Below are 15,605 nucleotides of genomic sequence, written 5' to 3'. Positions count from 1 at the left end.
AGGGAAGATGGGTGTACTTTGGGAAGTAGATATGCTGATACTTAATATTGAATCACTATTTCCCAGATATCTCACTAGAGGGAGTACTTTAAAACAGGCTTTTGTAATTTACTGTAACACTATGACTTAAGGGTTTTTTTTCTGGTGACTTGTCAGAAAAATCACAGCCAATAAGTCTTCTACAGTGTACACTTTAGATATTTACTTCCTGTTTATGGAAAGTAATAACCTGAGAAAACTAGAACATCTTATAATGGAGCTGCCAGACTTATTGAGAATAAGCACAGACTGGAGTTCAATCCAGTTGTACTAACTCTGAGATCTGGTGACTTAAACTCTTATTAAGAACAAGGAGGGCTGGCTATATTTGGTTACTGGAGTTCCAAAGGGTCAAAGATTCTGGGGGAGGCGGTGCTGCTACTTTATCAGAAGAACAGCTACTAATAGTACTACAGCACTTTAGATGTTATTTGGTATGAGAATTGCCTTCACAAAAATTGCAAATGAACTTGAAATGACACTGCTTATGAATGTCAGTTAGGACTCAGAATAAGGATCATAGGCTTGCTCAGGTGTGSCATGTTTCACTTTTGCTATTCAGGACTCTTTCATATTCTTCTGGCATGCCAAGAAAAAAGTGACCGCAATGTTGTAAAATAAAGCTATGACTGTCTGCATAGTATCTACAGCTAGTACTTAAACTGTCTAGGTTCTGCTTTTGACCAGAAACTTTCAGTAGCTGGGTGACCTAACTTAACTGACCTGAATTGTAGCAGCAAAATGTTTTCTTGGGAGCCATTAAGTTTCTTTGGTCTATATAGTTTCTCAACAGGCGTTATTTGCCTGAAGCAGAGTACTCTGTCAAGAAGAAGCCRGAAGAGCCCAAATCTTGGGAAGCAGAGTGTGCTAGAAAGCAAGAACCTCCAAAGTCCTGGGAAATGCTTGTTGATATTGAAGAGCAGGATCAGAAGCAGAAACGAGAGACCTTAAAGCCTTGGGAATCTCGTGTTAGGCAGCAGGAACTAAAAAGAGCAGAGTCTCCAAAGCCTTGGGAAACCCGTGTTAAAGAAGAGGAACAGAAGCATGAGTCTACAAAATCCTGGGAGGCTCGTGTTGAAGAGGAAGAACCAAAGAAGCAGGAAACTCCAAAGGCCTGGGTAGCACGTGTTCGAGAGGACCAGGAATCCCCCAGACCTTGGGTAGCTAAGGTTAGGGAAGAGCAGGAGCAGAAGAAACAGGAGTCGCCTAAGCCATGGGTAGCAAAAGTTAAGGAAGAGCAGGAACAGAAAAAGCAGGAATCTCCAAAACCTTGGGTAACCAAAGTTAAGGAAGAGCCAGAACAAAAGCAGGAATCTCCAAAACCTTGGGTAAGCCAAACTAGAGAGGAACCAGAACAAAAGAAGCAAGAGCCTGTGAAATCATGGAATGTGCATGTTAGGGAAGAGCCAGAGCAAAAGAGGCAGGAGCCTGTGAAGGCTTGGGCTGCCTGTGTTAGGGAGGAGCCAGAACAAAAGAAGCAGGAAACTCAAGAGGCTTGGGCAGCAGCTGACAAGCAGCAGCAAGCATCATCCCAGCAGTTACAGAATCCTCCGAAGTCCTGGGGAGCTGCAAGTGTTGGGCCAAAGGAGCAGATGGGGCCAAAGAAGTTTGATATGGAACCCAAAGAAGTGAGTTGGCATATGTAGTATTAACTGTCATAAGCTTTTGGAACTAGTGTATTGGACTAAACCTGCGTATTAGCAGAGGCTTTATAAGGTGCRTTTTTGTAGGCCTATACTTAGACCTCCTTTTCATTGTTGCTTTGGGGAAATAGTTTAACTGTCAGAACTGAATTAAGTTTGAATAGCAAGATRGTCCCCTCTGCCACTTACATCATGCAGTATTGCTGCTTTTGAGCCTTGAAAAACTGCTTTATGCATAAGGCAGAGAAGAATGAACTTAGCTTATCCCCAACTATTKGCTCTGTCTGGTGTTATCACTACAAAGCAGGTATGACTCATCTAGGGATCAAATACTTTGTCTGTGACTGCATACAAATAGCATTTCAGTAATTTTTAGGCTTTTAAAATAGCTGCTAATTCTAAAGATATAACATCTAGATCAAGCAACACTAACTGTACAGGGGCTTAAATATGTATTTCCAGATGAATGCATAAACCATAGTGCTGTCCTGGAGGTTCTAACAATAGCATAGTATTAGAAATGTAAAATGTAGCTGTTGCAGGGCTTGCAGATAAAACAGACTGCCAGGAAAGCAAAGGTACTGTAAAGAGGAGCTATCTGTACTCAGGTAGCTACAGCTCTGATGCCATGAAAATGGTGAGCAAAGCTGAGTTCAGTTGTGTCCTCAAGAGCAGCACTTAATCTAGAGTTAGGGCAATTAAACTCATGCAGTGAAAGCTGCCAACACTACTGCCTTGTTTCTGCAAGAAAACAAATCAATTCACTCCATAGCAAATGATTAAACTTAAATCCTGTCAATAAACTTCACGTAACTGAAACTGATRTTTTTGTACCTAGAGGCGGGAGCGCAAACAGAAGGTTGTTGATCAGGAAATAAAAAGAGTGGGTAACATGCAGCACTGGGTATCAAAATGGGAGTGAGGTGTTCCTGCTTGATTTCATCTCTACTTGAAGCTAACTAGAATCATGTGTCCACTGGTGGTGGTGGTGGTGGTGGTGATACTGGTCCAAAACCTGGTTCTTCCATACTAAGCAACTCTAAGCACAAGTAGATGTTGGGTGCCTAACTATGCATGGTCCTACTCTAGCTGGAACTATCTTCCCTAAGCATTTTAAGATGCCTTGAGTTTATGATGTTCAGATTAATTTACAAAGCTTAAATACAAGACACTTCCTGATGAGATGGGCCTCTTATTTTGTATAGGATGAAAAGATGGATGGCTTAAGTGGTGGACAAAGCTTTGCAGTAAGGAAAAAGGAGGGGCTGCAGTCAGTTGGAGAAACTTGCAAGCTGCCTAGGAACCTTCATAGTAATGTACAGGTGTGAAAGTCAGCCAAATCAAACTAAATCAAATGATGGAATATGAAGTTGCTTAGAAGTTGATTTGCTGAATGAAGTAAATGCAGCATACTATCTTAAGTATTCAAAACTTTGACCTACATGGGAAATCTTCTGTTAAAGTACACTGTATTAAAACATCAGCTGGCTTTATTTTTGCTTAGTAGCTTTTTTTGTGAAATTTTAACATCAAAAGCATACTGAACAATTAAAAGGATGTAGTGTATTTGTCAACTTCACTGCTTCCTACAACCAGTTTTCTTAAGTCTTAGGTAATGCTAGGTATTCAGGTTGACTTATGAGCTCTGTGTGTGTACATTATATGTATATATATATAGAGAGAGAGAGAGAATATAATTAAGTCAAGATTTTAAACTGTTTTGGATAATGAAACTTTTGCTTCACATAAGTAAAGGCAAGAGGAGGCAGTGGAGTTCTACAGCTGGCWTCATTTTGCTCCCTGGGAGAACCTATAAAATGACCTTGGGCAGAGGTCTAGATATGGCAGATAAAGGTTTCTCTCTTTGTACTCTGGAGCTGTCACTGAGCTCTCTGAAATAAATCTGTTAGAGCTGAGACATCTCTTAATGAACTTCCAGGTTTCAATATGTCTCAAAAGATGCTTATCTAGTTAAATGTACTATAAGGCCCAGTACTTAAGTTGGGCCTATGAAAACAGTGAGCTGATGCACAGGTCTATTAAATTGTTACCATATGTAAATATTTTTGCAACCTGTGGACAGGCAAATATGGTTGTGGTTGAATTTGTAGCCTTTTCTGTGAAAGCAAAACTGAGAAACTTTGTGCTGTTACCCAGTAAAGTCTAACCCATACCTGCTGTGAATGGTGCTCTGAGTAGGATGTGAAGGTTAACTGCTCTGTCTACATGGCAGTGTTGATCGTTGTGATTGCAGCTCTGATGTTGCCACTCTAGCTGCTCTAGTATTCTACAGCTGACTAACCTAATGAGAAGTGATAGCGTGTGTTTCAGAATGGAGTTTTACTAATATGCAAGAGAGCTGGAATGTAGAATAGTGTTGATATGTATGAATAGACCTTCAGTATCTGAAAAATAACAAACTTTAACAGATACCTGACASTTTGGCATTTTAATTAGTAAAATGCCAAAAGCTGGTCAAGGTACATTGACCAGTGTTATCTGTTTGAACTGGTTTARCAAATCTAAAAGCAAATTACAGGTATTTCAGCTGCTTTTCTTAGCTCTCTGGAGATTCCCAGGTGTTAGGCAACTGCTGTAAGTAAATCAAAATAGGTTCACTAGCTGAATGCATAGTGTCAAAGTTAAGATTTAATTAATCACAATAGTAAATCACTGAAACATGTATCAGTGCTGTGTAAAAGCTCTAACTTGAATGAAGCACTAGTGTTTAACATATAACATCAACAAACATTAAATTTAATGTGAGCTGGACTACTAGGCTACTAAACTCTATGGAATAATCTGCTGCTAGTCTGTAATTATTTCCAGAAGTATCTAATCCTAGCCTAGAAAAACTTCAGTTTAGAAACCTCTGAAGAATCTTAAATACTTGCTCTTTTTTCCAAGCATCATCTTTCATGAAGGCACAAAACCTGTACTCAATTAACTTCCTAATGCTTTTTCATATGTATTCTATATTGTACTTATCCTAAGTATTTTAATTTTGTGCATCTAAGTTGAAGCAGTAGCAAAACAAGARATTCATATTGGGTAAGGGCACTACAGCTACTTCTGGTTAGTAAATTTAAATACATGAAGGAAACAAAGCAACTTTGACAGTGTCAGACGGGGTGGTGTGTTTCAGTGCTGGCTTACTGCCATGATGTGTGTGTAACCCTGTATGGCTCTTCTGGTTGAAACAGTTATGAGCATAATGGMATGCAGCATGATCTCAGGAGTATCTGGGAAGGAGATCACTATAACAAGTAGCACAGACAAACTTGGATGCCTCATTTATCATTGTCAATGATGGTCTTTTTTTTTTCTACTTCTGTCCCTTTGAGACTGTTGGTTTTACTTGATGTGTTTAATGTGCTAAGCCYAGCTTAGGTAGCTAGTGGACAATAGCTTTGGACACTGCAGGACTTAACCTCATTAGATGACTTAAAGGTGAGAAGTTTCTTGTTACCAGTTGCAAACATACAATGTGTTTGACTTGCATCTTAATAAACAGCAGCGAGAAGAGCTGCATTTGTCAAGCAGCTTGTGTAATAGGCTTATGACAGCAAGTATCTTAAGATTACTTGTGCCTGTAAATGAGGGCTAGTAAAGTAATGGACAGGAATACTCATATTCCTCGTAATGAACTGATAACTTCAAGTTATTTAACCATAACTTCTGTCCTGGACCTAGATCCCTAATGGCTTTAGTTTCTGTTGCTATAGGAAACTTTGCAGCAATATAAACCTGTGTTCAGTCAGTACTAAAAGCTACTTTTTATGAATCAGAAATCCTAATTAGAACAGCATACTTGGAAGAGTGCCTGTTTGTATTACCCTTCTAGCTCTAGAACACAATAGCCAAATTTCTCACAGCTCAACATGTAGTTATCATGTGCCACATAGTTATTGGAACTAGGCTCATTCAGAGCTAATGCAGTGCTGCATGTACACACATTATGCTTTGTGAAGCTCACTAAACCCTGCAAGCCTCTTCTGCATGTTACAGGAATTTCTGCAAGTGCTAGCAATTAGTTTCAGATAATTGTTGAAGAAATGCTGGGGTGATGCATTTCTGAGCTTGTTASCTTAAAATTGGATGAAGTAGAGCATTTCAACTGGTTTGGAATCCAGCTTGATAATCAGAATATCCTGACAGGTACTTTTCTGCTGTATCTTTTGCAATGACTTAGTCATTGCGAAACTTGAATATTATTATACAATGTATTGAAATGGCAGCCTCCTATTAGAAAGACAGATATGCCTTTGCTTTCCATACAGTGCATGCATGTTAGACTATCTAGAGCAGTCTTGCATTATTGTTGCTCTGTGAATAACAGGACTTTTTAAGGAGTCTATCTTGACCTACTGTTACTTTAGACTCATCTGTTTTCTAATGAAGTGTTCCCCCTTAAAGGTGAAGAATCAGTTGGGATGAATTCTTAAGGACTGCCTGAAACACTTATTAAAGCAGAAGCCTATGCTTAACAACCATGTTAGGCTCCCATGAAGGCTGCAGGTACAGGTTTCATGCCAAATTTCAAAGTTTGYCACTTCTTTCAAGAGTTGGTGCGTTGAGAGTATCTAGCTCCTAAATGCAAGTGCTTAGATGTAATGCTGAGTTAACTTGCTTGTGATGTATCTTTTGAGTGCAGTTTCTTCAGAACCTCTGGAAATGCTGTCCCAGTAAGAGATCTGTACTTACTAGCACAGGCTCTACTAGGAGGAAGTATGTGTTAAACTTTGAGTAGTGCAGTTTTAAGTTTTTCCTGGCCCTCAAATGAGAGATTCTTTAAATGGAGGTGCTTAATTTAGCACTAAATGCAGATAACTTATTGCCTTAAGTTATTTGATTATAAGAAAACAAGTAATTCTGTGGCTCTAACAGTAATCTGGGTGTTATGAAGTGAAAGCTTGATTTCAGGAAATGTCAATAACAGTGCAGAATTCCTTGGTCTGTGGTGTCAGGCATCAACTTGCTCTGGAACTATATTGGATAAGGCAACTTGTCTTCCTTCCAGCATTATTTTTAATATCCTTTTTCTCTGTTAGGTGCCTAAACCTGTACATCAGCCAGCTGCAGAATTTTGCTCTACTTCAACACTTCCAAAGGATCCAGTACTAAGAAGGGAAAAGCTTCAAGATCTGATGACTCAGATACAGGGGACTTACAACTTCATGCAAGTATGTRTTCACCCTGGTGGTGGTGTAGCACAAAGCTCTGATGCCTAGGTCAGGAAAATGTAGTGCTGAGAATGCATGTGTGCACTGGATAAATGGATCTACTTGTACTTAGTTAACARCATCTTGTCAAATGAGGACGTTTCATTTGTATCTGGAACTTAATATTTTCCCCAGATGATGATTTTTTTTTTTAAGGAGTCCATTCTGGATTTTGATAAAGCTTCACCAAGTGCCATTGGTTCATCCCAACAAACTTCAGTTACTCCAGCAAGTAGTCCTGTAGGTAGGTAATATCCTAAGTGTAARCTGTCTGTAAGTTTTTGCAAATACCAACAAGTTTTGCTTGGGCTGTAGATCACTAGGCCAAATGGGAGGAAAAAGGCTTGTCTGATTAGCAATACCAGTGTCTGATGTAATAAAAGCAGCTTGAGACACACTTACCTGTTTAAAATGCTGCTTGGGATAGTTCAAGCTGATTCATTTTTCTGGGAATTTAGTTCTTGTATAATCACTGGCATATGCATCTGATCTACCCACCTGCASAATGGGAATGCTATTCTTGTGTACCAAATCTGTCTAGATGTGGCATAAACAAATACAAACCATGAATGACCTCAGGATAAAGGGCAGGTATTTAGCTAAAATTTTCTATAGTAGGCTATGATAAGAAACTGCCAATATGGAACTTAAGCTGTAAAAGACTTAAGTTTATTAAATGTTTAATTCCTTCTGTTTTACCTCAAAACTGGTTATCTCTGTCTTAATATCAATAGTTCTGTCACTGAATACACACACTTGAAAATATTTCAAAAAATGGCAGGTATTTCAGTGGTGCTGAATAAAGTCCAAACACCTGCAGTGCATAGACTAAAAACAGTACACATCTTCATACACATTGCTTTTTAAAGTTTGTTGAAACTATATATAGTGTTTTTGAACTTAAAAGAAAAAAGTTGCTTGACTAATTCACTGTTTTTTATAGCTTCAAAAGAACAAAAACTGCCAAGTCAAAGTGATTTCCTTCAACAGCCACTCCAAGTAAGTTGAAGTTAAGGCTGCCCTGAAGAGGCAAAGTGGTAGCCAGAAAATAATATAGAAGTTTCTTGCTGGTAACAGACTTACTGATAAGAGGAAAAAAAAATGAGATACTGTGTTTTTAACATTCTGTATAATTTGAGTTTTAGTATCTTGCAAGTCTAAGATCATTCAAATGCTGACAGGATTGACTGCATTTTCTCATAGCAGAAGTGAATTTATTTCTTGAAGCAAAACAGCATGGAGGAGATGTACTGGAATTGTTTTAATATTTAGTCTGTAGATTTGAGTTGTAGTTAACGGTGTGCTGGATAACATGCTGCTTTTCCAGATAATGCACTTCTATTTTGGTTTTGTTCATGTCTCACTTGTGGCAAAGATGCAAGGTCTCAAACTTCAACTTACCATAGTTGAAAGTGAACCTTAACTGTTGTGCTCATGTTTTACTACATTGCCTTTTAAATAGGTTTACTTGCCACTAGTAAGAATTTCTAAGAAATGTAAAGACTAACTGGCCAAGGCATGTAGGTTTGCTAGCTCCTGAATCACTGAGATGCAGATTTTGTTCATTTACACCTCAGATAYGAGTCTTGATTAAATATTCCAGACAGCTTTTCAAAATCCTTATCTCAAGCTTCTCTTCTTGCAAGGCTGCTGCTTCTCCCATGACACTGCATGGTTCAAATACTTCCCTAGCATCTGCTGATCAGACACTCTCTGGCTCTGAAACTGAAGATCTGACACCACAGACACCGCAGGTAGTATTTCCTGAGGTTCATTGGCATTCAGATTTGAGATAGCCATCCCCCACTAGAAGTTGTGGTGCTGCTGCTTCTAAGTAACTGTACTTGCTCAGTGCACAAGAATAGAGCACAAATAACAGTGACTGACAGTGTGTCTTCTGTCCTGTAATACTTCAGGATGAATTGAAAAGTCTTTCCTGATAGTGCATGAATGTTGTGAAGTGAGTAGTTTGTCCTGTGAAGTGGGGGTGGTGTAGAATGAAAGATGCAGGCTAGAAAGTGTTGCATGTGTTTTTTGTGAGAACGTGTGAGCAACGTGCTTGATTTGATTAGCACAATATATCTCCTCTAATGACAAGATAGAGACCACATATTTTACATATTGTCAAAAATGATTTTTTTGGTATAAACTGTATAAGACTGTTCTCTCAAACAGTAGTTGAAGGAATGYTGGGAGTTGAAGAAATACTGCAGCTGGCATTCAAGTGTATTGTTAAAAATACTGTTTCAATTCATGCTTCTGGGGAACTCTGCAGTCTTACTGAAGAATTCTTGCTGAACTGTGTGTTCAAGAAGCAGTATAGTCTTTCCCACTGGACTCTAATATGTAGGATGTAGGTTATAATGGGGGAAATGTTTGCATTTTTCTGGTGTTTCTTGATGTACTCACAGCAGTATACTGTAYATTATGTAAAGGATAAGAAGTAAATCCTACATGTATTCAAATCTACACCTGTTAAGACTGTGCTRTGTTGCTACCTTTTGATCAGCTTTTTTGACCTCGTTCTTGACAGCTTGTTACTTCCAGTGACATCGGATTTCTTGTGTTAAGAGATTAAACTTTGCTGTTCATATGTATCCAGATCTACTATCCTATAGTATAGAACTCTTGATTTAATAGAATGTCAGTTTTTTGCTAGTTTAGTGTTTGGAATTCAGGTTACTTGTACCAGGCCCTTTTCTGGTACCTTGGCTTTGAGATGTGATAGCTTTCTCTTCTGCAAGCAGCAGGAGGATTGTGGACAGTACTAAAAGCATAGCTCGATTCCAGCACAACCAGGAAAAGTGTTCCATGCTGACACTGCACTCCCCTTGTATGCAAGTGCAGGTCTGACTGAAATACCTGGGATGGTGTACATGGTAAGAATAGTATTGGTAGTCTTCAGCCATAGGCTGAACTATAAACAAATTTAAACAAGTATAAACAACTCTTCAAAACTTAACCTTACAGGTGTGAGTTGAACAATACACRTAGGTTTTGCAGAAGTTGCCTGCTCAAGTTTAGCTCTGAAGCCTTGTTAAACAAAACTTGCCAGAAGCTTAATATCAGACACATGTTTCAATTTAATTCAGTGCAGTAGGTGTGTCAGACTTCACTGAATTGCTTGAAGCAATCTAGAGTTCTTAGAATTAACTGATTTCAAAAGGTCAGCTTTACAACCTGTTATATAGGAAGGGTAATCTAAAGCCAATTACTTGGAGCAATTGGCTAGGATGACTGCTTGGTATGCTTTGGACCTAACRTGTTTGCTTTGGTTTCTTAAAATCCACTTGTTTCAAGTCATACACTGGTAATGTTATAGCTTTACCAGAATATTGTGCTTTCTGCAATGTTTCTTATAGCTGGCATGTGTATGGCTTCTTTCAGGCATCAGCATCGCTTTCTCAAGAGACTGAGAAATATACTTCCCAGCCGCTGTATCAGACAAGCTCACGTATTTCTGAGCCACTGATGCCCAAAAAGATTGAAATTACCCAGGTGAGCTGTCACAAGTAACTTGCTGTCCAGATATTATTGATACTGTGGGATAGCCTAATACAGGTAAAGTAAATATATTGGCTGCTAAAATGTGTAGAAATCCYTACCAGTCCTTTTTAACTGTGATTCCTACAGTGTGCTTGTATCTGAAACACTTCATTTTGTCACTTGCATAGATGAGTTTTAATACTGGTTAATATTTTATTTGGACAGCTCAGCTCTGTTTTTAATGTGAGTTGTAACTTATTAAGTTGGAGGAAAAACTCAAACCTTGAAAACATTCTTGATTTTTCCTTTGAGAAGAGACAGAAGTCACTCAATGTTATCCAGAAGGGATTACCTTCCAATAAGTTGGACAAAGCACTATTTACTTAGTGGTTGGGAAAATACCCTAATGTCTTTATGGTGAGATTATTACAATGAGTGGTATGTATATTAGTGCATAGGCACATTCACTTAATCAGCAGAGACTGCAATAGAAGTACTGATTGCTGAGGATGCACAATAAGATTTGAAACTCTAAGCAAAAGCTATTTTGTAGCTCTGCTATGTCCAAATGTCATCCTGTAGAAACTGCTGACTTCTGATAGTCTAGGCTTTAGAGCAAATTAACTGCTTCTGTTACTGCCAGATAACTATCAGGTGACCTCTTGCTACGTATTTTTGTTCTTTCCTCAGGCAACTATTCCCCTCTCAAGTGAGCCACAGTCACCATTGCCTACTTCAAGCACCTCCATGTCACCAGTACCATCAGGGCAAACCTTTCAGTCTCCTCCAGCAAGCAGTAGTTCTGTCACAATAACAGCAGCTCCCTTTCAGGCTATGCAGACTGTAAGTATGTGACTTGACACTAAAACTTATAAGCATGTCTGTAATTTAGTCCCAATACTCAGAAGTTTGCTCTCCATGATATAGTACAGAACTTTGAGTCATTTTGATGTTTTAACGTCAAACTAACTTAATATTCTGCTTCTCCATTGCCTTCAGAACTTAGAACAGTTTATCTTGAACAGAGATCCAGCTTTAGTCCCTGTCTGGTTCCAATACTTAATACTGAGATATTTTGGTATCTTCAAGGAACTAACAGGGAAAAGTCAGATCTGAAATCAACTAATTTATATGTAAATGTAGGTATCAAGTAATAGACTGCAGAGAAATGTGGAATTCTTAAGTTCTTCCCTGTCAGTAGTGCTAGAGAGCTTTCTGTAACCTGAACTTGTCTTGCTGTGGTTTGAACCTGTCAATACACATGATTTAAACTCGGCCCGCTGGAATCATGGAAAATGTCTTTTGTAAACAAGAATTTAACTCCCTGTCATGTCTAACAAGTAGTCRGCAGTAGGTCTCTAGGGAAGAGTTTACAAAGTCTACAGTCTCTTGCATGTATCAGTGTGTCTTCAGGACATTCATTGCTACTAACATTTTCCTGCCATCTGTCAGTCTGGGGTGCAGGCCCCTCCTGGAAGGACCCAGAGGAAGGGTTTCCATGTAGTAGCTATCGTGCTCCCTTTTTCAGAAGATGCTAAAAAGCTGAGACTGTTTCATTTCTACATAACCTTRAAGCACTGTATACAAGATGATAAAGCTGAAGAATTTCTGTATCAATTCTTCAAACAGTAAAAGATTTAATGTATCTAAAACTACTTAATGTYTTAAGTTGCTATGTGCTCCCCATCTTGAGTGTTGAATCTTGTGGATGTCCTTCTTTAAAAGACAAATGTAATTCAATGAGTTCTGCAGCTTGTTTTCTAGTTACATGCCCTTCACTGACTCAAGCWCARATTTTTAAGGCCAACTGGTGGCTGKTTTTAACACTGTCTGCATAACTGACAGTTTTATCCTTAATTACTGAGAAATTTTGCTAGCTTTTCTTGTAAACCCGCTTCATAGGTATCCCTCCATGTGATGTTGCTAGTTGTTTAACTTCATGAAGCAAATGATCTTTGCTCTTTCCAGSAAGCTCTTACCATATGGTAGCATATTCTCTACTGCTCAAAAGCAAAGCTAGGAACAGGTCATCTGAGATTCTGTGAAGGCACTCTTCAAATRTACTAATACAGTTCCACAACTTGCTGAACAGCCTGCATCTTGCTGTTTTGAGATATATGTGTAGTAGCCTTTCAAAGCATAAGAATTTTAGGTACATACTTCCAAATTCTGTTAGGTGTGCCTAGAGCTTCATCTAGTTGTTTTCTGTAGTAAATCACTACTGTGATGCTTCTACTCTTGCTTTACTCTATATTTAGAAATAGTTCCAGTAGAGCCTCAGAGGCGTGTGATTTTGATACRTCTTTTGAATAAGACTAGTGGTGGTGGGGAGATTGTTCTAAGTTAGATCTGTTTTAAATTATACTACTACTGGAATAACTGATTAAATGCTATGCTAATTAAGTCCTTGTGGGTCATGCAAACTGGCTTGAGGTCTGTGTTCTTTCTAGTGTTGTTTAAGCTTGCATACACTAAAGACCATTATGTTCAAATGCCCCAGTTAAAGTTAAGCTAGCCTTACACCTTGGTCCTTTTCTAGGACAATACAGAGCCCTTAAGTAAAATTATATATTCCTCTTAATGAGCCTGGAGTACTCATTAGTTTACCAAATCAGGAGAAAGTTGTTTTTGTGAAAGYGGATTTCCTGCCATAATGTTTCTAGAGCAACATTCTGTGATCAAGGAATTTTCTACCTTAATTGCCCAAAGCACATACAGAGGCTTTAAGAGAAAGGGCCGCTACCTGCTTGTCTTGTGCATGTCCTCTTTTGTTCCGAAAGTACTTGACATGTGACTGAAAGGCAGAGTTTCTTGTTGAAGATTGTGGATACTACACTTGCAAGGGTGTGAAAAAGTAGTATCTCTGGACAGGTTCATAAAGCATGTGTGGAGCTTTCTGGACCAGGATTTGAGGCACAAAACAGTGATATTCAAAGGAGTATTGCTGTATACTTATGAGCCAGACTTTTCCATATGCATGTTCTTAGCCTCGTATCTTGTCTGATTTATGGAAGGTTTTATGCCCCTTTTTGTGTAGGTACCTGCTTCTTTACTTGCTGATACAATRGGAATAATTAAGTCAATGTGTCATGCTTTGTTCAATAGCATGAAGCATAATGCTGACTCTTGCATTCAACAGGAAGTACATGAGTGCTACTGAGAACATACATTGTGCCAGCTTTGATAATCTTGGTGTAAGACAGGTGCAGGATCYTATCACATTGCAAGATCCCTTTTTATTTGAAAAGGATTATAGATCAGCTAGACTTTGGATTGACAGAAGTCTTACTACTCATCCTTGAGACTGAGTAGATGACACAGAATATCAAGGACAGCATTCCAGTTTCAAACTTTTCAAGATCTGTTACAATTCTAGGTGTCTAAAACATGACAACTGTCAGTTAAGCTTTGAATGAGATTACTTCATCTGGCCAAGTCCAAACTCAAATTATGGTATTTCATAATGGTTCAGACTTGTACTTATTGCAATATCATGGATTTCTRTGCTTCCCCTCTGTTAGAGGCAAATACTTGGTTCCCTGACTGTGAGAAAGATGTTCGCTTCCCAATTGTAGTTATAGCTACACCTGAATACAGTAAGCACTGTCAAGCTGCTAAGTTGCTCTGTATATCTGGCTGCAGTTAATCTTCCCTCTTCTATCTTCAAGCAGAGGCCTCGGAAAATGTTCCGCTCTACCTCGGTAGATCTGGCTTGGTACCAGTGCTATTGACAATTCTTTACTTGAAACTTGGATCCTTCTATGTGAAATAGACTTCTTTCCTTTTTGATCTTGGTACTAGCTGTTATATCTGACTGCATCAGTTCTGGTAACTTGGCTATAAAACAATACTGACACTGAAGTGACTGAACTCTAGGTCACAGATTTGACTAGCAGTAATATCTGCACACCATCTTACTTCCCAGGCTATAAGGTTAATGTCTAAATTGCTGGATTCTGCTGCTTGCTTAGTGTGTTCTGGTATGTTAGCTAACAAGAAAGGGAAAGTTGGGGCTCAACTTATCAAGGGGGTGAAAGTTGTCTTGGTAATTATCTCAATGGATGGCAGAGTAAAGTTAGCATCCAATATATGTGTGGAAACCAAAATTCTTCCCGAACCTGAATATCTAATCTTGGTAAAAGTCATCCTAGGTTTAGATAAAAAGCTGTAGGATGGATGGTCACTGAGGGTTTAAATGGCTTTAACATAGAAGCGAAATTGCTTACTCTAAGGTAGCTGTTCTGTTGATTGGGTACAATAGCTATGATCATTCTAGCTACACTTCTTAGCTAATGTCTAAGTACACAAGAATAAGCCCTTATAAGCTTATTGAAAGGGAGGAGGATGGTTTGTATTGCATCTAGTTCTCAGTTCATCCTAAGCCACAGTTGGTCTTCTGGAAACTGCTCTAGGCATATGCACTTAAACCAGAGCATAGCAGAGGGGTGACATTAGGTGGAAAGTTTAGCTGGTAATGTGTTAAGCTTTTGTCTCTATTATAGGTGTTTAAGGTGAATGCACCGCTGCCTCCACGTAAAGACCAGGAAATTAAAGAGGATTCTTCATATTCTGCAGGATATAATCAGAGTTTCTCTACAGCAAGTACACAGACTCCTCCCCAGTGCCAGCTGCAGTCTTCTCATGTTGCAGAACAAACATCTCTTTCACAAGAATCTCTGTCTTCAGGTGAGAACTGTTCTTGTCTGTTTCAAACAGCATTTAAATAAGGTCCTTCAGGTTTAATAGTTTGAATTAAATGACCTATGCAATGAATATATGGAGGTTCTTCTATTTCAGTGAAATTCCTTCATTGAGGTTCTTGTGCAGCATCTGTTAACATTAGGGTTACGTCATCTCATAACCTAGTTGACAGTATGGTATGTGAACTTTTAAAAACTGCTAGTTTCCATACTAGTTGCATGGACAGTATTGCCTATGTGCCCAGTATGGATAATTCCCTAGCAGGAGGGAAATTCAGGCATGGAGTGACACTTATCCAAGCCAAATAAGTTTACTTTAAAATTGAAGCAGTGATGAAATACTCCATTTGGAACTGTTAATCTGAGGTCTGGTTATAAACACTAATGCTGCATCTAATGCTAAGAAGTGGTAGATGGTAAACAGGAAAAGGTTATGTGATAGGCTGCCACTACTTAGGTGAATTATCCAAAATGATAAGCAGTTTGTGCTTCTGGTGCAAGGAAAACCATCAGAG

The 15,605-nt window shown here is 38.7% G+C and overlaps 1 protein-coding gene across 6 annotated transcripts in view; it reads left to right on the top strand.

Annotated features, from left to right (window-relative positions):
* Positions 1-15,605, top strand: part of CAPRIN2 (caprin family member 2) — a 44,019-nt gene that overhangs the window by 14,217 nt on the left and 14,197 nt on the right. For 3 of the 6 annotated variants that reach the window (XM_085324189.1, XM_085324187.1, XM_085324190.1), the window contains exons 9-16: positions 822-1,667; positions 6,734-6,865; positions 7,061-7,148; positions 7,848-7,903; positions 8,551-8,658; positions 10,292-10,402; positions 11,081-11,233; positions 14,893-15,076. In XM_085324189.1, the coding sequence (XP_085180315.1) occupies positions 822-1,667; positions 6,734-6,865; positions 7,061-7,148; positions 7,848-7,903; positions 8,551-8,658; positions 10,292-10,402; positions 11,081-11,233; positions 14,893-15,076 (1,678 nt within the window). Of the gene's footprint in view, positions 1-821; positions 1,668-2,520; positions 2,566-2,887; positions 3,005-6,733; positions 6,866-7,060; positions 7,149-7,847; positions 7,904-8,550; positions 8,659-10,291; positions 10,403-11,080; positions 11,234-14,892; positions 15,077-15,605 lie in introns of all 6 variants that reach the window. The other 3 variants (XM_085324192.1, XM_085324191.1, XM_085324188.1) reach the window with 3 other exon arrangements.

This window comes from Rhea americana, unplaced genomic scaffold, assembly GCF_003343005.1.
Source record: "Rhea americana isolate MKP2758 unplaced genomic scaffold, rheAme1 scaffold_9, whole genome shotgun sequence".
Lineage (NCBI taxonomy): Eukaryota > Metazoa > Chordata > Aves > Rheiformes > Rheidae > Rhea > Rhea americana.
This window is presented reverse-complemented; position numbering and strand designations above follow the sequence as displayed.